This window comes from Chlorocebus sabaeus, chromosome 1, assembly GCF_047675955.1.
Source record: "Chlorocebus sabaeus isolate Y175 chromosome 1, mChlSab1.0.hap1, whole genome shotgun sequence".
NCBI classification, from domain to species: domain Eukaryota; kingdom Metazoa; phylum Chordata; class Mammalia; order Primates; family Cercopithecidae; genus Chlorocebus; species Chlorocebus sabaeus.
Window position 1 is genome coordinate 96,813,012 of NC_132904.1, and position 25,783 is coordinate 96,838,794.

General features: G+C 38.1%; 1 protein-coding gene across 1 annotated transcript in view; it reads left to right on the forward strand.

Annotated features, from left to right (window-relative positions):
* The window catches only part of CNTN5 (contactin 5), a 1,322,079-nt gene that overhangs the window by 1,222,525 nt on the left and 73,771 nt on the right, over window positions 1-25,783 (forward strand). The window contains exon 18 of the mRNA XM_038004871.2: window positions 16,501-16,650. Within this exon, the coding sequence (XP_037860799.2) occupies window positions 16,501-16,650 (150 nt within the window). The remainder of the gene's footprint in view (window positions 1-16,500; window positions 16,651-25,783) is intronic.

Genomic DNA, 25,783 nt, shown 5'->3' on the forward strand with positions numbered 1-25,783 from the left:
ATAAACAGAATCAATGACAAAAACCACATGATTACCTCAATAGATGCACAAAAGGACTTTAATAAAATTCAACAACCCTTCATGGTAAAAACTCTCAATTAAAGAGGTACTGATGGAACATATCTCAAAATAGGAAGAGTTATTTAGAATAAACACTCAGCTAATATAATACTAAATGGGCAAAAAATGGAAGCATTCCCTTTGAAAACTGGCACAAGACAAGGATGCCCTCCCTCACCATTCCTAGTCAATACAGTATCGAAAGTTTTGGCCAGGGCAATCAGGCAAGAGAAAGAAATAAAAGGTATTCAAATAGGAAGAGAGGAAGTAAAATTGTCCCTGTTTGCACATGACATGATTGTATATTTAGAAAACCCCATTGTCTCAGCCCAAAACCTCCTTAAGTTGATAAGCAACTTCAGCAAAGTCTCAGGACACAAAATCAATTTGCAAAAATTACAAGCATTTGTATATACCAATAATAAACAGAGAGCCAAATCATGAGTGAACTCCCATTCACAATTGCCACAAATAGAATAAAATACCTAGGAATACAACTTACAAGGGATGTGAAGGTCCTCTTCAAAGAGAACTACAAACTACTGCTCCAGGAAATAACAGAGTGCACAAACAAATAGAAAAACATTCCATGCTCTTGGATAGGAGGAATCAATATCATGAAAATGGCCATACTGCCCAAAGTAATTAATAGATTCAATGCTGTCCCCATTAAGCTACCATTGACGTTTTTCACAGAATTTTTAAAAACTACTTTAAATTTCATATAGAGTCAAAAAAGAGCCTGCATAGCCAAGACAATCCTAAGCAAAAAGAACAAACCTGGAAGCATCACACTACCTGACCTGAAACTCTACTATTAGCCTACAGTAACCAAAACAGCATGGTACTGGTAATAAAACAGATATATAGACCAATGGAGCAGAACAGAGGTCTCAGAAATACCACCACACATCTAAAACCATCTGATCTTTGACAAACCTTACAAAAGCAATGGGGAAAGGATCCCCTATTTAATAAATGGTGTTGGGAAAACTGACTAACCATATGCAGAAAACAGCAACTGGACCCCTTCCTTACACCTTATACAAAAATTAACTCAAGATTGATTAAAGACTTAAATGTAAGACCTAAAACCATAAAAACCCTAGAAGAAAACCCAGGCAATACCATTCAGAACATAGGCATGGGCAAAAACTTCATTGCCAAAAGCAACAAAAGTCAACATTGACTAATGAGATCTAATTAAACTAAAGATCTTCTGCACAGTCAAAGAAACTTTCGTCATAGTGAATAGCCAACCTACAGAATGGGAGAAAATTTTTGCAATCAATCCATCTGACAAAGGGCTAGTATCCAGAATCTACGAAGAACTTAAACAAATTGACAAAAAACAAAACAAACAAAAAAAACAAAAAAAACACACCAAAAAGTGAGCAAAGGATGTGAATAGATACTTCTCCAAAAGAAGACATTTATGCAGTCAACAATCATATGAAAAAAAAGCTCATCATAACTGGTCATTAGGAAAATGTAAATCAAAACCACAGTGAGATACCATCTCACGCCAGTTAGAATGGTGATCATTAAAAAGTCAGGAAACAACAGATGCTACAGAGGATTTGGAGAAATAGGAATGCTTTTACACTGTTGGTGGGAGTGTAAATTAGTTCAACCATTGTGGAAGACAGTGTGGCGATTCCTCAAGGATACAGAATCAGAAATATCATTTAACCCAGCAATCCCATTACTGGGTATATCTCCAGAGGATTATAAATCATTGTACTATGAAGACACATACACACGTATGTTTACTGTAGCACTATTCACAATAGCAAAGACTTGGAACCAACCCAAATGGCCATCAGTGATAGCCTGGATAAAGAAAATGTGGGGGGCGGAGCAAGATGGCCGAATAGGAACAGCTCCAGTCTCCAACTCCCAGCGCGAGCGACACAGAAGACCAGCGATTTCTGCATTTTCAACTGAGGTACTGGGGTCATCTCACTGGGGAGTGCCAGACGATCGGTGCTGGTCAGCTGCTGCAGCCCGACCAGCGAGAGCTGAAGCAGGGCGAGGCATTGCCTCACCTGGAAAGCGCAAGGGGGAAGGGAATCCCTTTTCCTAGCCAGGGGAACTGAGACACACAACACCTGGAAAATCGGGTAACTCCCACCCCAATACTGCGCTTTAAGCAGACAGGCACACCAGGAGATCATATCCCACACCTGGCCGGGAGTGTCCCACACCCACGGAGCCTCCCTCATTGCTAGCACAGCAGTCTGTGATCTACCGGCAAGGCAGCAGCGAGGCTGGGGGAGGGGCGCCCGCCATTGCTGAGGCTTAAGTAGGTAAACAAAGCTGCTGGGAAGCTCCAACTGGGTGGAGCTCACAGCAGCTCAAGGAAACCTGCCTGTCTCTGTAGACTCCACCTCTGGGGACAGGGCACAGATAAATAAAAGCAGCAGAAACCTCTGCAGAGGCAAACGACTCTGACAGCTTTGAAGAGAGCAGTGGATCTCCCAACACGGAGGTTGAGATCTGAGAAGGGACAGACTCCCTGCTCAAGTGGGTCCCTGACCCCTGAGTAGCCTAACTGGGAGACATCCCCCACTAGGGGCAGTCTGACACACCACACCTCACAGGGTGGAGTACACCCCTGAGAGGAAGATTCCAAAGCAAGAATCAGACAGGTACACTCGCTGTTCAGAAATATTCTATCTTCTGCAGCCTCTGCTGCTGATACCCAGGCAAACAGGGTCTGGAGTGTACCTCAAGCAATCTCCTACAGCTACAACCTACAGCTGAGGATCCTGACTGTTAGAAGGAAAGCTATCAAACAGGAAGGACACCTACACCAAAACCTCATCAGTACATCACCATCATCAAAGACCAGAGGCAGATAAAACCACAAAGATGGGGAAAAAGCAGGGCAGAAAAGCTGGAAATTCAAAAAATAAGAGCGCATCTCCCCCGGCAAAGGAGCGCAGCTCATCGCCAGCAACGGATCAAAGCTGGACGGAGAATGACTTCGACGAGATGAGAGAAGAAGGCTTCAGTCCATCAAATTTCTCAGAGCTAAAGGAGGAATTACGTACCCAGCGCAAAGAAACTAAAAATCTTGAAAAAAAAGTGGAAGAATTGATGGCTAGAGTAATTAATGCAGAGAAGCTCACAAACGAAATGAAAGAGACGAAAACCATGGCACGAGAAATACGTGACAAATGCACAAGCTTCAGTAACCGTCTCGATCAACTGGAAGAAAGAATGTCAGCGATGGAGGATCAAATGAATGAAATGAAGCGAGAAGAGAAACCAAAAGAAAAAAGAAGAAAAAGAAATGAACAAAGCCTGCAAGAAGTATGGGATTATGTAAAAAGACCAAATCTACGTCTGATTGGGGTGCCTGAAAGTGAGGGGGAAAATGGAACCAAGTTGGAAAACACTCTTCAGGATATCATCCAGGAGAACTTCCCCAACCTAGTAGGGCAGGCCAACATTCAAATCCAGGAAATACAGAGAACGCCACAAAGATATTCCTCGAGAAGAGCAACTCCAAGACACATAATTGCCAGATTCACCAAAGTTGAAATGAAGGAAAAAATCTTAAGGGCAGCCAGAGAGAAAGGTCGGGTTACCCACAAAGGGAAGCCCATCAGACTAACAGCAGATCTCTCGGCAGAAACTCTTCAAGCCAGAAGAGAGTGGGGGCCAATATTCAACATTCTTAAAGAAAAGAATTTTAAACCCAGAATTTTATATCCAGCCAAACTAAGTTTCATAAGTGAAGGAGAAATAAAATCCTTTACAGATAAGCAAATGCTTAGAGATTTTGTCACCACTAGGCCTGCCTTACAAGAGACCCTGAAGGAAGCACTAAACATGGAAAGGAACAACCGGTACCAGCCATTGCAAAAACATGCCAAAATGTAAAGACCATCAAGGCTAGGAAGAAACTGCATCAACTAACGAGCAAAATAACCAGTTAATATCATAATGGCAGGATCAAGTTCACACATAACAATCTTAACCTTAAATGTAAATGGACTAAATGCTCCAATTAAAAGACACAGACTGGCAAACTGGATAAAGAGTCAAGATCCATCAGTCTGCTGTATTCAGGAGACCCATCTCACACGCAGAGACATACATAGGCTCAAAATAAAGGGATGGAGGAAGATTTACCAAGCAAATGGAGAACAAAAAAAAGCGGGGGTTGCAATACTAGTCTCTGATAAAACAGACTTTAAACCATCAAAGATCAAAAGAGACAAAGAAGGCCATTACATAATGGTAAAGGGATCAATTCAACAGGAAGAGCTAACTATCCTAAATATATATGCACCCAATACAGGAGCACCCAGATTCATAAAGCAAGTCCTTAGAGACTTACAAAGAGACTTAGACTCCCATACAATAATAATGGGAGACTTCAACACTCCACTGTCAACATTAGACAGATCAACGAGACAGAAAGTTAACAAGGATATCCAGGAATTGAACTCATCTCTGCAGCAAGCAGACCTAATAGACATCTATAGAACTCTCCACCCCAAATCAACAGAATATACATTCTTCTCAGCACCACATCGTACTTACTCCAAAATTGACCACGTAATTGGAAGTAAAGCACTCCTCAGCAAATGTACAAGAACAGAAATTATAACAAACTGTCTCTCAGACCACAGTGCAATCAAATTAGAACTCAGGACTAAGAAACTCAATCAAAACCGCTCAACTACATGGAAACTGAACAACCTGCTCCTGAATGACTACTGGGTACATAACGAAATGAAGGCAGAAATAAAGATGTTCTTTGAAACCAATGAGAACAAAGATACAACATACCAGAATCTCTGGGACACATTTAAAGCAGTGTGTAGAGGGAAATTTATAGCACTAAATGCCCACAAGAGAAAGCAGGAAAGATCTAAAATTGACACTCTAACATCGCAATTAAAAGAACTAGAGAAGCAAGAGCAAACACATTTGAAAGCTAGCAGAAGGCAAGAAATAACTAAGATCAGAGCAGAACTGAAGGAGATAGAGACACAAAAAACCCTCCAAAAAATCAATGAATCCAGGAGTTGGTTTTTTGAAAAGATCAACAAAATTGACAGACCACTAGCAAGACTAACAAAGAAGAAAAGAGAGAAGAATCAAATCGACGCAATTAAAAATGATAAAGGGGATATCACCACCGACCCCACAGAAATACAAACTACCATCAGAGAATACTATAAACACCTCTACGCAAATAAACTGGAAAATCTAGAAGAAATGGATAATTTCCTGGACACTTACACTCTTCCAAGACTAAACCAGGAAGAAGTTGAATCCCTGAATAGACCAATAGTAGGCTCTGAAATTGAGGCAATAATTAATAGCCTACCAACCAAAAAAAGTCCAGGACCAGATGGATTCACAGCTGAATTCTACCAGAGGTACAAGGAGGAGCTGGTACCATTCCTTCTGAAACTATTCCAATCAATAGAAAAAGAGGGAATCCTCCCTAACTCATTTTATGAGGACAACATCATCCTGATACCAAAGCCTGGCAGAGACACAACAAAAAAAGAGAATTTTAGACCAATATCCCTGATGAACATCGATGCAAAAATCCTCAATAAAATACTGGCAAACCGGATTCAGCAGCACATCAAAAAGCTTATCCACCATGATCAAGTGGGCTTCATCCCTGGGATGCAAGGCTGGTTCAACATTCGCAAATCAATAAACATAATCCAGCATATAAACAGAACCAAAGACAAGAACCACATCATTATCTCAATAGATGCAGAAAAGGCTTTTGACAAAATTCAACAGCCCTTCATGCTAAAAACGCTCAATAAATTCGGTATTGATGGAACGTACCTCAAAATCATAAGAGCTATTTATGACAAACCCACAGCCAATATCATACTGAATGGGCAAAAACTGGAAAAATTCCCTTTGAAAACTGGCACAAGACAGGGATGCCCTCTCTCACCACTCCTATTCAACATAGTGTTGGAAGTTCTGGCTAGGGCAATCAGGCAAGAGAAAGAAATCAAGGGGATTCAGTTAGGAAAAGAAGAAGTCAAATTGTCCCTGTTTGCAGACGACATGATTGTATATTTAGAAAACCCCATTGTCTCAGCCCAAAATCTCCTTAAGCTGATCAGCAACTTCAGCAAAGTCTCAGGATACAAAATTAATGTGCAAAAATCACAAGCATTCTTATACACCAGTGACAGTCAAACAGAGAGCCAAATCAGGAATGAACTTCCATTCACAATTGCTTCAAAGAGAATAAAATACCTAGGAATCCAACTTACAAGGGATGTAAAGGACCTCTTCAAGGAGAACTACAAACCACTGCTCAGTGAAATCAAAGAGGACACAAACAAATGGAAGAACATACCATGCTCATGGATAGGAAGAATCAATATCGTGAAAATGGCCATACTGCCCAAGGTAATTTATTGATTCAATGCCATCCCCATCAAGCTACCAATGAGCTTCTTCACAGAATTGGAAAAAACTGCTTTAAAGTTCATATGGAACCAAAAAAGAGCCCGCATCTCCAAGACAATCCTAAGTCAAAAGAACAAAGCTGGAGGCATCACGCTACCTGACTTCAAACTATACTACAAGGCTACAGTAACCAAAACAGCATGGTACTGGTACCAAAACAGAGATATAAACCAATGGAACAGAACAGAGTCCTCAGAAATAATACCACATATCTACAGCCATCTGATCTTTGACAAACCTGAGAGAAACAAGAAATGGGGAAAGGATTCCCTATTTAATAAATGGTGCTGGGAAAACTGGCTAGCCATAAGTAGAAAGCTGAAACTGGATCCTTTCCTTACTCCTTATACGAAAATTAATTCAAGATGGATTAGAGACTTAAATGTTAGACCTAATACCATAAAAATCCTAGAGGAAAACCTAGGTAGTACCATTCAGGACATAGGCATGGGCAAAGACTTCATGTCTAAAACACCAAAAGCAACGGCAACAAAAGCCAAAATTGACAAATGGGATCTCATCAAACTAAAGAGCTTCTGCACAGCAAAAGAAACTACCATCAGAGTGAGCAGGCAACCTACAGAATGGGAGAAAATTTTTGCAATCTACTCATCTGACAAAGGGCTAATATCCAGAACCTACAAAGAACTCAAACAAATTTACAAGAAAAAAACAAACAACCCCATCCAAAAGTGGGCAAAGGATATGAACAGACATTTCTCAAAAGAAGACATTCATACAGCCAACAGACACATGAAAAAATGCTCATCATCACTGGCCATCAGAGAAATGCAAATCAAAACCACAATGAGATACCATCTCACACCAGTTAGAATGGCGATCATTCAAAAGTCAGGAAACAACAGGTGCTGGAGAGGATGTGGAGAAATAGGAACACTTTTACACTGTTGGTGGGAGTGTAAACTAGTTCAACCATTATGGAAAACAGTATGGCGATTCCTCAAGGATCTAGAACTAGATGTACCATATGACCCAGCCATCCCATTACTGGGTATATACCCAAAGGATTATAAATTATGCTGCTATAAGGACACATGCACACGTATGTTTATTGCAGCACTATTCACAATAGCAAAGACTTGGAATCAACCCAAATGTCCATCAGTGACAGATTGGATTAAGAAAATGTGGCACATATACACCATGGAATACTATGCAGCCATAAAAAAGGATGAGTTTGTGTCCTTTGTAGGGACATGGATGCAGCTGGAAACCATCATTCTTAGCAAACTATCACAAGAACAGAAAACCAAACACCGCATGTTCTCACTCGTAGGTGGGAACTGAACAATAAGATCACTTGGACTCGGGAAGGGGAACATCACACACCGGGGCCTATCATGGGGAGGGGGGAGGGGGGAGGGATTGCTTTGGGAGTTATACCTGATGTAAATGACGAGTTGATGGGTGCAGCACACCAACATGGCACAAGTATACATATGTAGCAAACCTGCACATTGTGCACATGTACCCTACAACTTGAAGTTTAATAATAATAAATAAATTTAAAAAAAAAAAAAAAAAAAAAAAAAGAAAATGTGGCACATATATGCCATGGAATACTATGAAGCCATAAAAAAGAATGAGTTCATGTCCTTTGCAGGGACATGGATGAAGCTGGAAACCATCATTCTCAGCAAACTAACACAGGAACAGAAAACCAAACACCGCTTGTTCTCACTCATAAGTGGGAGTTGACGAAGGAGAACACATTGACACAGGGAAGGGAACATCACACACTGGGGCCTGCCAGAGGGTGGGGGCTTAGGGGAGGGATAGCATTAGGAGAAATACCTAATGTAGATGACGGGTTGATGGGTGGAGCAAACCACCATGGCATGTGTATACCTATGTAACAAACCTGCCCGCTCTGCGCATGTATCCCAGAACTTAAAGTATAATTAAAAAAGAAAATCTACTATAAAATTACACTGCACACCATTTTAATGCCTGCTTCCAAGATGTTTGCATTATAGTTGCATTATTTTAAAATTTTTTTCATCTCTAATCATTTTCTTTTCATTTTACAATTTCCCATATCTCTCCAAATGTGGCTGTCCAGCAGGGATATGTAAAATCACACTTACTTGATAGTTATTAGACACTTATTAAACATATTGGTATTTGAAAAGTGTACAGTAAGGCTACAGAAGAGAATCTTTAGAAGCAATTGTCCATACTAACAACTGTGTTTTTGTTTTAAAGTCTAATGACCTCTATTGACCTATTTAGAAATTAAATAGAGAAATCAGTAAAACATTTGAGTGCAGTAACCTTAAAACTCAACCACAATATTATGAGGGCAAAGTGGTTCATTTTATTGTGTAGGTAAATGAAATTTGAGTTTTTGTATGAAACATCATAATATCAGAAAGAGAAAATTTGTTTACCTATATGCAGAATTTAATTCACAATTTATTTGATATTTAGGCTCCTGCATTAAGTTAGACCTCAGTTTGATCATTATAGTGTCTATAAACATATTTATTATGCACATATACATATTTATTTTGTATTATAGATAATTGCTCATATCAGCCTCTTTCCTGGATCCATTATAACCCTGTGATACCTTTAAAGACCCCCAAACTGGGGAATCTCTAGGTATGGTAGTTAATTCAGGAAGGACACATTTAAACCACATGAGCAGATTTACTCAGAAATTCTTATAACCTTCAACCCTGTGCTTCAATCTTATTCTGAGTGTGACAGCATAAATCTTTGGCTCTGCGGCCAGGAAATGACCTCAACTTCAGATCTGGTGTTGTGCACTCACCTAACCCATCCTCTTGCCTACAGCCATGCTCCCAATCTGCTCTTGCCACACTACCCATGCAACTTACTTTTGGAGAAGTTTTCCTTGTGGATACATTGCAACGCATGTGTGTTTTATTACTGATCCTATGCCCATAGCAATCCAGTACATATCTTCTACCTGCTACGTCCATGCTTTGCTAGTTACACTTATGTTCTCATTCTCGCCTATGGCTTTCTCAGTTCATCTGTTTTTACTTGTTTATATATACATATGTTTATATATATACACATATATGTGTGTGTGTGTATAAAAACATACATATTCATGTGTCTGTGGAGGATTTAGGCATTTGAATTAAATGTCATTTTTGTGTTTGTTTTAGAATTCCCTACTGTAAAGTTGTATCTTTCTAATATTATTTGAATGCTAGAAATATTTTTAAATTTTTATTTTACTTTAAGTTCTGGGATACATGTGCAGAATGTGCAGGTTTGTTACATAGGTATATGTGTGCCATGCTGGTTTGCTGTGCCTATCAACCTGTCATGTAGGTTTTAAGCCCCACATGCATTAGCTGTTTGTCCTGATGCTCCTGATGCTGTCCCCTCCCCTCATTCCCTGACAGGTCCCAGTGTGTGTTGTTTCTCTCCCTGTGTCCATGTGTCCTCATTTTTCAGCTCCCACTTATGAGTGAGAACATGTGGTGTTTGGTTTTCTATTCCTTTGTTAGTTTGTTGAGGATGATGACTTCCAGTTTCATCCATGTCCTGGCAAAGGACATGAACTCATTCTTTTTTCATGACTACATAATACTCCATGGTGTATATGTGTCACATTTCCTTTACCCAGTCTATTATTTATGGGCATTTGAGTTGGTTCCATGTCTCTGCTAATGTAAATAGTGCTGCAATAAACATACATGTGCATGTATCTTTATAGTAGAATGATTTGTATTCCGTTGGGTATATACCCAGTAATGGATTGCTGGGTCAAATGGTATTTCTGTTTCTAGATCCTTGAGGAATCACCACACTATCTTCCCCAAGGATCGAGCTAATTTACATTCCCACCAACAGTGTAAAAGTGTTCCTATTTCTCCACAGCCTCACCAACATCTGTTTTTTCTTGACTATTTAGTAACTGCCATTCTGACTGGCATGAGATGGTATCTCATTGTAGTTTTGATTTGCATTTCTCTAATGATCGGTGATAGGTTGAGCTTTTTTAATATATGTTTGTTGGTCACACAAATGTCTTTTTTTGAGAAGTGTCTGTTCATATCCTTTGCCCACTTTTTGATGGTGATATTTTTCAGAGTTCTTTTTTAATTCAATTCAGCAAGAACAACACTTCTAAAAACCCTGCAATTGTGCTGTACTTATTAAAAAGTTTTCCTTCAGAAAAAGATTTCTGCAAGTGATCAATTGTATTTACCCTTCATGGTGCTAGGGCTCTCACTAGACGTGTCCTCTTCTAACTCATTTCTCCAAAACGTATCATTAATTGCACCTATTGGCAGAGGCATGCTGTCCTCAGGGCAAGCCTGATGAAGAGCTGTCCACAAGATTTACACACTCCAAAATAGGTCTTTTAGATGCTTCCTGGTTTTAGTACCATGCTCATTCTCATCGTTTCTTTCATGCCTATGATGGGGAAATAAGTCTCTCTGGAACCACACCAGCTCCACTGGTCATGGGCCTTTTGGTTTCATAGTTGCTCCCTCATTCTAAATTAATTTCAGTCAAAATAAACTCTAATTTAACAATATCCATTAGGAAAAAAAATGAATCTGGAGTTTAACCTTGCTGATACAATTAATGCAATTGATAATCTACTATTTGAAAAGCATTTAAAATATACCAAAATGAGCATAAAAAATAATGAGTTTCTCATTTGTGGAAAATGAAGTCAGAGGTTCCACATGAACCCTCTAGCTGAGCACGTCTTGGAATTAACATATGAATACCGCCTCCTGCAAATGAGACTAAAATGTAAATGAGAATAATGTATTTATTTTGCAAAAAGTATGCAAACAGCCATAACAAATAGATCATTTCACTTGCAGACCTCTTTTCCACTCAAGCAAATGGCTTTTGATTTAGAAACCTGACTTTCTTTTTTATACTACTGAGAAGCATTAGCTGATGTAATTTTTGATTATGTCTACCTAGGAATATCAAATTGTCTATAATCACAGAATTCACTGGTCTTTGTTTACTTAACTCAGATATGCTTCTTAAATATTCTTATATCAGTGGATATGTCTTCTACTGCGGATATTTTTGCACAGACTGATTGGTTACATTTTTTAACTGAACAGATTTATTTGGTATTTTATTAATTAAATTGGTGGCTGAGTTTGGGTGGCACATACTTGTGATCTCAGCACTTTGAGACATCCTGAGGTGGGAAGATCACTTAGGGTCAGGAGATTGAGACCAGTCTGGACAACAGAATAAGATCTTGTCTCAAAATAAATAGTCTTGGATGTGATTCTTTTGCTTGGAAAGACATTTCAACAAGATGCTTCCCCTAAGTCGATATAAGGCCTTCCACTGTCTTTAGTTGCTGTCATGTTCTCTCTGATGCACAATGTTTTCTTTGAAACCAACTTGTCCCTAAAGTTCCAGAAATGATATATTTATAAAAAGATGCTGCAAGACTTTTAAAGTGCTTATTTTGATATAAATCCTCCATTACTCTTCATCTCCACAATATTGCATTTCAAATCAAAGTCCTAATTGTATAAAAAAGAAAGTTTTTACTTTCTTTCATATTGCATTTTGTTTTACCAAAAATAATAATACCTTCAATTAATACTTATAATTATTTTATATCTCTTACAAGTAACAGGGAATTTAGAATTTCCAAATCTTTTTTTTTTTTTTCACTTTAAAGAGAGGAATGAACGGTGGTGGAAAGGATATGGGCTTGGAAAGGGAGTCTTTAAAGTCTATAGTTATGACCAAGAGGATATAACTATGCATAGCTTTGGAAGGAAGACTATTTTTATATGTATATTAAAGCTTATACTGATTACATCAAGATTCAAGCAGAATTAATTAATATTGCCAATTCTGATCACACCAGGCAATTTGAACTCTCATTCATTTAATAAAAATTTACCAAGCACCTTTTAGGAAGTGTTCTAGGCACATGCGGTATATCAATGAACAATACCAAATAAATAAATCCTTGCCCTTGTGAAGAATCTATTCCTATAGGTGAAGACAAACAATAAACAGAGAACATAATAAGCAAGTAAATTATATAATATCTTAGAAGTTGATGAGTACTATGGGGGAAAAATAAATTATATGCAGTAAGAGGAATCAGAAGTACTATGATCAGGGTCAGTGTATTAGTCAACTCAGGCTGCTATAACAAAATTCCATGGACTGAGTGGATTAAACAACAGAAATTTACTTTATTACAGTTCTAGAGGTTGGGAGTTCCAACATCAAGTTGCTTTCTCACTGTGTTCTCACATGGATGACACACACACACACACACACACACACACAAAGTGAGAGAGAGCTCTCGTGTCTCATCCTATAAGGACGCTAAGATCACAGCCCCACTCTTACCACATCATTCTTAATTATTTCCTTAGAAGCTCTATCACCAAATAACAGCCACATTAGGGGTTAGGACTGTAATATATGAATTTTGAGAGGACACATTTAGTCCATTGCAGGAAGCTTGCACTTTGAAATAGAGTGGTTGGGGTATGCTTTACTGAGAAGGTATATTTGTGTACATTTTATAGGAGGTATGAACTTAGCTATCCCAATATCTAGGGGGAGGCAGCCCAGGTATAAGGAGCAACTAGAGCAAAAGTATTAGGAGCATGATACGCAAGAGCATTAGAAGATCAGTGAGGCAGGAGCAGAATGAGTTTTAGGGAGAAAGCGAGATGAGTTTTGAGAGATACTGGCAAGACCAGATCATACATTACTTGTGTTTTCACCCTTTGAGAAATGAGACATTGGAGGATTGCTCTTCTAAGTCTTAAGTTTAAATATAGTCATTCAAGCTATGTTAAAAATAGACTTATGGGAAGGATAAGTGAAGAGTGACTAAACTATTTAGGAAGCTATTATTATGGTGGAGAGATGATGGTGCTCCAATGTGACAGAAGCTTGGTGGTGACACAGGTCACTGATGCTTTTATGACAGAGGTCATAAAAGTGGTCAGAATTTGAAACTATTTGGAAGCTAAAACCCACAGCATTTGCAACAAACTGGATGTAAACAGTATGAGAGAAAAAGAATTCAAGGAAAACTACAAGATTTTTGACCTAACCAACTTAAGGATGGAGTTATCATTAGGTGACATGGAGAAGCCTGAGAAACCTTCATAATTGGAACAGATTGGGTAGCAATGAGATAAAGAATTCAATTTGTCATATAATATTTTAAAATATGAGACCCTATGTCACCTCCAAGAAAGTAAGTATAAAATAAAGAAGAAACAGCATGAAAATAACGCCCTGGAGCATTGTAACAGTAAGAAGTTGTAGAGAAGACAGCCATCCAAAGGAGGCAGAATAAAAGCAATCATTGAGGTAAAAGGAAAACCAAAATAATGTCATGCCGTGGAAAAAAAAGAAATAAAGCCTATCGAAGAAAAAGGCCTAATGAGCTGTGTCAGATGCTACCAAGATGTCAAGTAAAATGAAGACTGAGAATTGATCAATAGTTCTAGCTATATGGAGGTCACTGGTAACCTTGACAATAGCAGTTTTGATGTGATGGTAGGCCATCAGCATCAAAGTCTGACAAGAATGAGTTCCAGAGACAATAGGAAAAAAATTAATACAGACAACTCTTCCAAGAAATTTTTCTGCCAAGATAAGTGGAGATATCAACATAGTTTGAAGTCACAGATGCCATAATTTTCTAATGGATTGGCGTGGGACAGGGGAGAAAGAAAGGAGTCCAGGATGGCCTGAAGATTTGGGATACAACATCTGTAAGAAAGCAATTGTCATTCCCTGGATAAGAATACTGCAGAAATCTATTCAAATAGTAATGTCTATTAATAATATGCCATTGAACATATGAGTCTGAAATGTAGAGAAGAGGTTCATTAAAAATATTAGAGTTATCAGCATAGAGGGTATCTAAAACCATGAGGCTGGATAAATCACCATGGAGTAAGAAAATGGAAAATCGTAGAGCCAAGTTGCATCAGGAAGACAAAAAGAAATCAGCAGTGGAGACTGAGAAGGCATAATCAGGTGGGAGAGAACCAGAAGTTAAGTTTCGAGAAGTATTTCAAAGGATGATCAACTGTGTCAAAGGATGATGATAGTCCAAGTAAGATGGGTAACAGAGATCTGGCCTTAAGGTTTCAGTAACAGAGACCATTCATTGGTAATCTTGACAGAAGGCAGTATGATGGAAAACTGGAGGTAAGAGTCTGACTGGCATGGGTTCAAGAGAGAATGGAAGAAAAATAATTGCAGACAGTAAGTAATAGCACAAACAACTCTCAAAAGAATCAGAGAAACTGAGTGAAGGCTGGAAGGAGAGGAAATGTTGAGACCTTAGTTTTGTTTTTCAGAGAAAAACATCCGCATGCTTGTATGCTGATGGGAAACATCCATTAGAGATGTGGGAGAGACAGGAAAAAAGGGCTGGTTCTTTTTCTCCATGATATCTTAAGAGGTCCACCCCTTAATAAGGGTAAAATTTCTTAGTTTCTATTGGAGTAAAAAGTTGTCGATATGCCCAAAGAGGAGATTAAGTATACAGGGGATTTTGCTAATGACAGATGATAAATTCCAAGTGTCACAGTGGAAGAACTTCAAGAATGAGGAAGAGATATGAGCTAGGCAGAAGAGAAAAGTGGCAGAATTCTCTGGAGATTAGAATAAAAGGGATGAGCATGGTCCAGATGTCTGGAGTTACTTGAGATGACTTACATAAATATAAGTAAATTAAACAGTGATGTTAAGTCCTGGTGCTCCCAATGCAAGTATTAGTGATACAGTGTAGGCTCTGGGCTACAGAAGGCTGAGCATTATCTGGAAATCTCTTCTTCTCTTTTGTATGTTTGTCAAGCATAGCTTGACATTTCGCCAGGCTGTGGTCTGATAGTGGCCTTTCCCTCACCCACCTCTTAGACTCCAAGCGTACTGCTCAGCTGCCAGTGCAGCAAGAGGGGGCAGACTGTTTTTGTTTTTCCATGTCTTCCTGTCGCTGCTTTAAGAAAACACATCAGCTCTGCAGTGCTGTGAGATTTGTCGGGCAGCTCACGCTGCCTATACTCTGAGCATTCACCTTTCACAGAGCTACTTATTTGGTAACATTCTTTTGGTACCTTTCAGAAGAGATTTTCATGGAAAATTCAAAGCAATTTCATTCCACCTTGCTGCGGTAAAACAGAATTGAGTCCTCAAATCAAGACCCCAAACTCCCATCCCGGCTCTACTGCCATGCAGTAGAGAAATCCAAGACTGATATAAATCCAGAGGATCTTTGCATGCTGCAAGGGAGATTCTCCACATACTGCCTTTTCACTCCTGTAACAAATGTTTAGAAACATTTCCTAGACAGCAGAGATGAGTGAACAAGAAAAGCAGTCCAAAACGAAGCATGTATGCCATGTATAAACGCTTCACCAATGGTAACTGTACTGACAAACAATGTTATGCCCTGACAAAAATTTAAATGTAGTACAAAAGTCACTCTAAGAAGAACTCAGTGTTTCTACTCAGATATCACAAACTGTGTTTTTTAAATTAAAGAGATATATTGTTAATTTGCTGCTTGGAATTACCAAGTGACTAAACATGTTTGCCAGAACTGGGAGAGCAAACTGCTCAAGAAATTTCCTAGAAATTGAAAGAAAACTGTTTAAATTATAGTTCTAATTGGCCCCTTATCTGGGGCTGAGGGATTGATGAAATAATTATTAGTGTACATAATGGCAAGTTTTGTGTAAAGATAAAATGAAAGAGTTTTAATTAACTCCAACAAACTTTGACATATGCAAGTGCTTACTCCCTGAAGACTGATTTTCATTTTACTAATGACACTGGAGGTGACCCCATGACCACGTGTTTTGAGGAAATATGCTTCAGCCTGCTGATTCTGTCAGTAGCATTAATATTCTTGATTGCCATTTGTAGCATTTTTCCAGTCCTCCTAATGACATGAAATTTCCTTCCTTTCTATAGTGCCAGAAATCATAACAGGGGACATGGAGTCAGCCATGGCTGTAGACCTAAATCCCTGGGTGGAATATGAATTTCGAGTGGTGGCCACCAACCCTATTGGGACAGGAGATCCCAGCACCCCATCTCGAATGATCCGCACAAATGAAGCAGGTAAACATTTGGAATAGTCAGATTGGATTTGGTATGCTTCTAATCATCTTGAAACTGAAGTGAATTCACCATGATTGCTCCGTTGCTTGCCTGAGCATAATTTGTCCTGATTCATTTACTAAACATCATAAAATTATTTTCTTTAAAATAATTATTTCATTTTATTTGTTTTCAGAACTTTTTCTCCTTGTTTCCACAAATACAACCATCTAAATGCTTAAATTTTCTCCCAATCCTTGCACTGATGTTCAGGTTACCATGAAACTGAAGCAGTTCATTTATTCTTCTAATAATATACTCATTCAATATAGCATACCCTTAAGATTCAGAATAAATCTGCTCACCTTCTTTTTCTCCAGTGATACTTTACTTGAATTACAGTGTACTTCCTTAGAACTCTTTTATGTTACTCTTCACAACCAAACCCATATAAATTACACTTTACAAAAAGTAAACATAGTCCTTCCTTGACCTACTGCCTTCTTGAAGTTTATATGTAAAATAAATACCAATCTGCTCCTTGACTTTAAAAACATTACATTATTCTCATCTTTTAGAAAAAGCACATCTGATAAAATGTTTCTAATGACGGAGGAATTAACAGCTCTATTTGAATTTTAAGATATCTTGCCTATCACATGGAAGGAGCAGAAAAAAATAAAGAAATAAGGAATACAGAAATTTTCTTGAGTAGATTTTTTATGACATTAGACAAAGTCTTATTGAGGTCTATCTTTTATGTCCACCTAATATTGTATATTAAGAAAGTGTCTGGTTACACATTTACCTAGGGGAACACAAACATTAATAGTGTTGATAAGAACAATATGAAAACAATAGAAAGAGGAGGATCAGGGATAGGTACAGGGAGGAAAAAATAACAAATGCTAATGTTTTATGCTCAATGATAATACATGGGTCTCAAATAAAAGTGCACTGAAAATGAAGATTTGTCATATATGTTCACTGCCCTACACTGAAATCTAGAACAGTGTTTGGTACTGGTACTCAACATGTCATATTTGTAAAGGAAACAATGTTTTCCTTTATAGCCCCCTACGCACAGCAGTACACAGGTCAGATACGCATGTACATACAAGACGAAGAATTAACTGTGTCCACTGTGTATTATAGTTATAGAACTGAACCAAAAATATGACTTTTGACCTCTAACAAATTGAACAAAGCTTATAATCATTAAAATAAACAATCAAAACAGTAGACTTTTTCTCTAAAACATATTATGGCTCTCTAGGAGGGAAGGAGAATGGAGGGAGAGAGGGAGGGAAAAGAAAGAAAACAAATCCAAAGATGGCCCACTAGACTCAGATAAATGGAACAGCTCCTACTGAGGGACCCAGAGGACTGGCGTGCTCCTAACAGATCTTCACAGGGAAGGCACCGAGAGTGGACAGAGGGAAGACATAGAGACTGGGCTGATTGGGGGAGAAAGTTGGGAACCCTATGCGGGGCTACAGCACACCCGGACTTATTTCTAGCCCCCAACAGCTCTGGGGGAATTGGTGAGTTGAACTGGCAAGGAGCAACCCACTCTTGCTACAGGCCTCTGGAACCCCAGCAGAAGGAGACCCCTTAGACCACCACGGACTCTGGACTTGGCAGGGAGAGCTGCATAGAGAAGTGATAGGAGCTGCAAGCCAGCTGATGTGGAGCACAGAGGGTTTGGTGCAAGAGCATCTGTAGTGGAGCATGGGACGACCATCCCCCTAGGTCCAACTTGCTCCATAGGAGACTTTAGCCCTAGGGGAACTTTCTGTCTGTCCTTAACTCTTTAAGGCAATTTTGCCCATCAGATGGGGCCAGTCCGCCCTGAGCAACACCTTAGTCTGATGGCCCCTCCGAGGGCCTCAGTATGGCCACACCTGCATGCACAGCACCCTCGGGAGCCTTGGGAGGCCTCATCATAGCTTCTGCTCTGGCGGACCCTGACTGCAAGGCAGAGAGCTCAAGCGGGGCGGCTCCTGTGGCCACTCACCAGCCTGCACAGTCTTTCCTCACACTGCAGCGGCAGCGTCCCCTACATTCCTCCATGGGGCAACTCCCACATGAGTTTGCTGGGCGTGTCTGCTTAGGGGTAGGGGTAGGGATTTGGGTTTGCTTTCCTTGCTCTGACAGCACCTGGTAGTGCAGTCTGCTACCCCTTCCCCTGCCAACGGCCATTGCAGACAGAGTTTTGGTGGGTTCAGAGCCAGCAAGCCCCACCCCAACAAGTACCCCACCCTTACGTTCAGAATGTGCAGAGAACAGCAGATCCTCCCCCACCCTGAGTGACCCCTCCGGCTTGCAGAGCAGAGAAGACGCCCAGACCTGCGCATGTCAGTGCCCCGCCCCCAGCCAACACCACCTCCAGTGCAAGGAGGCACACGGTTATCATCAGGCACCCCTCCACCACCACCACCCTCACCCCAGGCCCAACCCCCACTACATTGCCTCCGCCACTGTGGTAAAAGTCCCCAGGGAGACAGGCACCCAGGAACCCGCTAGCACTCATAGAAAGATTCAGTATAGTTAAAATGAACATGCTACCCAAAGCAATGTATAGAGTTCATGGTATTTCTACTAAACTACCATTGACATTCTTCATGAACTACCAAAACTATTTTAAAATTCATATGAACCAAAAAAAGAGTCCAAATACTGAAGGCAATTCTAAGCAAAAAAAAAAAGAAAGCCAGAGGCAACATATTACCCAACTTCAAACTGTACTACAGGGCTACAGTAACTAAAATAGCATGGTACTGGTACTAAAACAGACATAAATGAGTGGAACAGACTAGAGAGTGCAGAAATATGGACTAACTCCTACAACCATGTGATCTTCAATAAACCTGACAAAAACAAGCACTGGGGAAAGGATTTCCTATTCAATAAATCATGCTGAGATAACTGGCTAGCCATATGCAGAAGACTGAAACTTGACCACTTCCTTTCACCATATACGAAAATTAACTCAAGATGGATTAAAAACTTAAATGTAAGGTACAAAACTATCAAAATCCAAGGAAAAAACCTAGGTAATACCATTCTGGTCATAGGAACGGGCAAAGATTTCATGATGAAGATGACAAAAGCAATTACAACAAAAACAAAAATTGACAAATGGGATCTAATTAAACTTAAGAGCTTCTGCACAGCAAAAGGAACTGTCAACAGAGTAAACAGATAACCCACAGAATATGAGAAAATTTTTGCAAACTCTGTATCTGATAAAGGTCTAATATCCAGCATCTACAAGGAACTTAAAGAAATTTACAAGAAAAAACAAACAGCCCCATTAGAAAGTGCACAAAGGACATGAGTAGACACTTTTCAAAAGAAGACATACATGTGGCCAACAATCATATGAGAAAAAGCTCAACATCACTGATCATTAGAGAAATGCAAAATGCAATGATATTAAAACCAGAAATAAAATACCATCTCACGCCAGTCACAGTGGCTATTACTAAAAAGTCAAAAAATAACATGCTGGCAAGGTTGCAGAGAAAAAGGAACACTTATACTCTGTTGGTGGGGGTAAAAATTAGGTCAACCATTGTGGAAGAAAGTGTGACAACTCCTCAAAGACCTAAAAACAGAAATAACATTTGACCCGATACTCCCATTACTGGGTATATGCTCAAAGGCTTAAATACCTGGGTGATGAAATTACCTGTACAACAAACCCCCATGTCATAAGTTTACCTGTGTAACAAACCTGCACATGTACCCCTGAACTTAAAACTTTAATTTAAAAAAAAATCCACATGATCAAATTATCGCATTAAAATTAAATAACAATACAAAAGATGTTCAGTTTTTTCCATATAAAAATTAAACAACCAAAAAAAAAGGTAAAATGGCTTAAATATGTTGGAAAAGATTCATCCACAGAAAATCCAACTTCTCCACTTTTGTGATTTGCCTGTTATAAGTTGTTTTTTCTGCTACCTTTTCAATAGCATGAATTCTAAATTAAACATTAATTGCCTGGTTGGATTTTCATGCATCCATAAAACCAGCCATGCTTTTATTGTGTACAGGTGTTCATTAATTAAGAGCATAACAGGTTAGTTGTTCTTCATTTTATGTACTCACTGTGCAGATACTGAAATGACTGCCAATAGTAGTACTTATGCTCACATATTTTCTAAAAAGCGCTGCCTTACTTTGCATATTGTTAATTGTGTTTAAACAAAGGCAAAGATTGCTGCCTAATTCAGAGGCTCTCTATAAATATTCATTTCAAAAATAAATAATCCATTTGGGATGAATAATCCTTTTCAACTTTTTATGGTATAAATCTCCTTGTGCTATAAAAAGCATTTTAGCAAAATCACTTTTACATTTCAAGCTAAAGTGTATTCAGATTATACATTTTAAAAGAATGTCTATTTCTGCAGCTACCTCAATCATCTATTGCCTGTCTCTATTTTATCATGAGTTCTATATACATGACATACTTTAGTCCATTAAAATCTTATGGAAGAGCAGTACTATGAAAAATGCACGAAGTACTCTTCTTTGAAAGTGAGGTGAGGAAGATTTGTATTGCGTACTTTATGCTTCTTGTACTGTGGTACCACATACATAGGGCTAGAGCTACTAATGGTGTTGAACCAAGTGTTGAATTATGTGCCTGTTGTCAGGCAGCACAGATTTAAAGAGACACCAATATCTTGAGACATGCTCTCAAATGATGCACTCTGCCTCTATTAAGTACATATCTAGTATTTTAAAAGATAATACTATTCTGAAGGGCCAACTAAACTTTGAAAATAGAGCTGCTTGGGAGAGAAAAGGTCTCACATTAGGGATGTTGAATTGTAAGTGGTATGCCTCTTTAAGGTTCACTTATTTAATAGAATATTCTAAATTCCAAAGCAGTGTAGCAAATCATTTCTGCCATAGAATTGCTTCTTTTCTGCATACCAAAAAACAGAATTTTTCTTTACAATTTTTATGAAGAGTATATTTTGAATTGTCCAGTCATTGAGAAACACTCGATCAGGCATGGTGGCTCATGCCTGTAATCTTAGCACTTTGGGATGCTGAGGCACAGGGATCATCTGAGTCCAGGAATTCGAGACCAGCCCGGCCAACACGGCAAAAACCAGGTCTGCTAAAAATACAAAAATCAGCCAGGCATGGTAGCACAGGCCTGTAATTTTAGCTATTCAGATGACTGAGGCATGAGAACCTGGGAGGCAGAGGTTACACTGAGCAGACATTGTACCACTGCACTCCAGCCTGGGTGACAGAGTGAGACTCTCTCTCAAAAAATAAATAAATAAATAAATAAATAAATAGGAAAGAAACACTCTTCACAGTCAGCAAAGATGAGATCATTGGTTCAGTCCAATTTCTTAGTATTAGGATGTCAAAATAATAATACAAATATATATTTTTACTTTTATGCACACATTTAATTTTTTATTTATATGGGTACACAGTAGGTGTATATATTTTGGGGTTACATGAGATATTTTGATACAGGCATACAATGCTTAGTAATTATATCAGGATAAATAGGGTATTCATCCCCTCAAGCGTCTATCCCTTGTATTTCACACAATCCAATAATATACTTTTAGTCAGTTTAAAATGTACAATTAAATTATTTTTTACTACAGTCACCCTGTTATGCTAGCAAATACTAGATCTTATTTATTCTTTCTAACTATTTTTTTATATCCATTAACCATCTTCCCTTCCCCCTAATCCCCAACTACCAACTACACTTCCCAGCCTCTGGTAACCATCCTTCTACTCTCTATTTACATGAGTTCGATTGTTTTAATTTTTAGCTCATACCAATGAGTGAGAACATGTGATGTTTGTCTTTCTGTGCCTGGCTTATTTCACTTAACATGATGACCTCCAGATCCATCCATGTTGTTGCAAATGACAGAATTTCATTCTTTTGTAGAGCTCAATAATACTACATGTGTACAAGTATCACATTTTCTTTATCCATTCATCTGCTGATGAACATTTAAGTTGCTTCCAGATCTTGGCTATGGTGAATATTACCATAATAAACATGGGAATGCAGATATCACTTCAATAAACTAACTTCCTTTCTTTTGGGTATATACCTAGGAGTGGGATTGCTAGACCGTATGGTAGCTCTATTTTTAGTTTTTTTAAGGAACCTCCAAACTGTTCTCCATAGTGTTGTACTAATTTATGTCCCCCCCAACAGTGTATGAGGGCTCCCTTTTCTCTAGATCCTCACTAGCATTTGTTATTACCTGTCTTTTGGATATAAGTCAAGTAAACTGGGGTGAGATGATATCTTATTGAAGTTTTGATTTGCATTCCCCTGATGATCAATGATGTTGAGCACATTTTCATATGCTTATTTGTCATTTATATGTCTTCTTTTGAGAAATATCTATTCAAATCTTTTGCCCATTTTTTAAATTGGATTTTTAGATTTCTTCCTATATAGTTTGACCTCTTTATATATTCTATTCATTAATCCTCTGGCAGATAGTTTGCAAATATTTTCTCCCATTCTGTGGGTTGTCTCTTCCCTTTGTTTACTGTTTTCTTTGCTGTGCAGAAGCTTTTTAAATTATCCCATTTGTCTATTTTTGCTTTAGTTTCCTGTGCTTGTGGCATATTGCTCAAGAAGTCTTTGCCTACTCCATTGTCTTGGAGAGTTTTCCCAATGTTTTCCTGTAGTAGTTTCATATTTTGAGGTCTTCAATTTAAATCTTTAATACATTTCAATTTTTTATATGGCAAGAGATGGGATCTAGTTTCATTTTTCTGCATATAGATATCCAGTTTTCCCAGAACTATTTAGTGAAGAAACTGTCCTTTCCTTGATGTATGTTGTGAGAACTTTTATGGAAAATAAGTTCACTGTAGATGTGTGGATTTATGTTGGGGTCCTCTATTATGTTCCATTGGTCCATGCGTCTGTTTTTATGCCAGTGCCATGCTGTTTTGATCACTGTAGCTCTCAAGTATAATTTGAAGTCTGGTAATGTGATTCCACCAGTTTTGTTCTTTTTGCTTAGGATAGTTTTGGCTCTTCTAGCTCTTCTGTGATCTGATAAAAACTTAAGCATTGGTTTTTCTATTTCTGTAAAGAATATCATTGTTATTTTGATAGGGATTACATTAAATCTCTAGATTGCTTTGGATAGTATGGACATTTTAGCAATATTGTTTCTTATAACTCATGAACATGGAATATCTATTATTTTGTGTCATTTTCAATTTATTGCATCAGTGTTTTATAGTTTTTGTTATAGAGATCTTTCACTTATTTGGTTAATTCCCAGGTGTTGTATTTTATTTGTAGCTATTGTAAATAAGATTAGTTTCTTGATTTCTTTTTCAGATTGTTCACAGTTTGCATATAAAAATGCTACTGATTTTTGTACGTTGATTTTGTATCCTGAAAATTTACTGAATTTGATCATCAGTTCTAATTGTTTTTGGATGGGGTCTTTAGATTTTCCCAAACATATGATTATATCATCTGCAAACAAGAAAAAGTTGATGTCTTCCTTTCCAATTTGGATGCCTTTTATTTCTTTCTCTTGTCTGATTGCTTTAGCTAGGACTTCCAGTACTATGCTGAAAAACAGTGGTGAAAGTGGGCATCCTTGTCATGTTCCAGATCTAGGAGGAAAAGCTTTCAGTCTTTCCCCATTTAATATAATACTAGCTTGAGTTCATCATATATGATTTTTATGATGTTGAGTTATATTCCTTCTGTACCCAGTTTTTTGAGAGTTTTTATCAGGAAGAGATATTGAATTTTATCAAATGCTTTTTCAGCATCAATTGAAATTATCATAGGTGTTTTGTCCTTCATTCTATTGATAATAATGTATCACACTGATTTATTTGTGTATGTTGAATTTGCTTGCATCCCAGGGATAAATTCCACTTGGTCATGATGAATGAACTTTTTAATGTGTTGTTGAATTCAGTTTGCTAGTATTTTGTTGATAAATTTTGCATCAATACTTACCAGTGATACCAGTCTACAGTTTTTTTCTTTCTCTTTTTTGATATGTCTTTGTCTATTTTTGGTACCATGGTAATACTGGCCTAACAGAATGAATTTGGAAGTGTTCCCTCCTCCTCTATTTTTTTGAAATAGTTTGAGTAGGATTGGTATTAGTTCTTTTTTATTTTTTTATTTTTATTTTTTCTTTATTATACTTTAAGTTCTAGGGTACATGTGCACAACATGCAGGTTTGTTACATATGTATACTTGTGCCATGTTGGTGTGCTGCACCCATCAACTCGTCAGCACCCATCAACTCGTCAGCATCCATCAACTCGTCATTTACATCAAGTATAACTCCCAATGCCATCCCCCCCCACCTTCTCCCTCCCCATAATAGGCCCCAGTGTGTGATGTTCCCCTTCCAGAGCAATGTTTGGTAGAATTCAGCAGTGAAGCCATTGAATCTGAAGTTTTTTTCTGGATGTCCATTTATTACAGCTTCAATCACACATTATTGATCTGCTTAAATTTTGAATTTATTCATGGTTCAATCTTGATAGGTTGTATGTGTCTAGGAATTTGTCCATTTCTTCTAGATACTCCAATTTATTGGCACATAGTTGCTCATAGTAGCTACTAATGATCCTTTGAATTTCTGCAGTGTCAGATATAATGTCTCCTTTTCATGTGCAATTTTGATTATTTGTGTACTCTGTTTTTTTCTTAGTCTGGCTAAAGATTTGTTCATTTTAACTTAAGAAAAAAACCTTTTTTTTCTATTGATCTTTTGTATTGTTTTCTTCATTTCAATTTCATTTATTTCTGCTCTGATCTTTATTATATTTTTCTTCTACTAATTTTGGGTTTGGTTTACTCTTGCTTTTCTAGCTCCTTAGGATGCATCATTCGGCTGTTGATTTGAAGTTTTTCTTTTTCTTTTTTTTTTAAATGATGTAGGCACTTATAGCTATGAACTTTCCTCTTAGTATTGCTTTTGCTGTATCCCATAGGTCTTGGTATGCTGTGATTCCATTATCTTTTGTCTCAAGAAATTTTTCAATTCCCTTCTTAATTTCTTCATTGACCCATGGGTCATTCGGGAGCATTTTTTTGTGACCTAACATACGGTCTATCCTTGAGAATAATCTACGTGC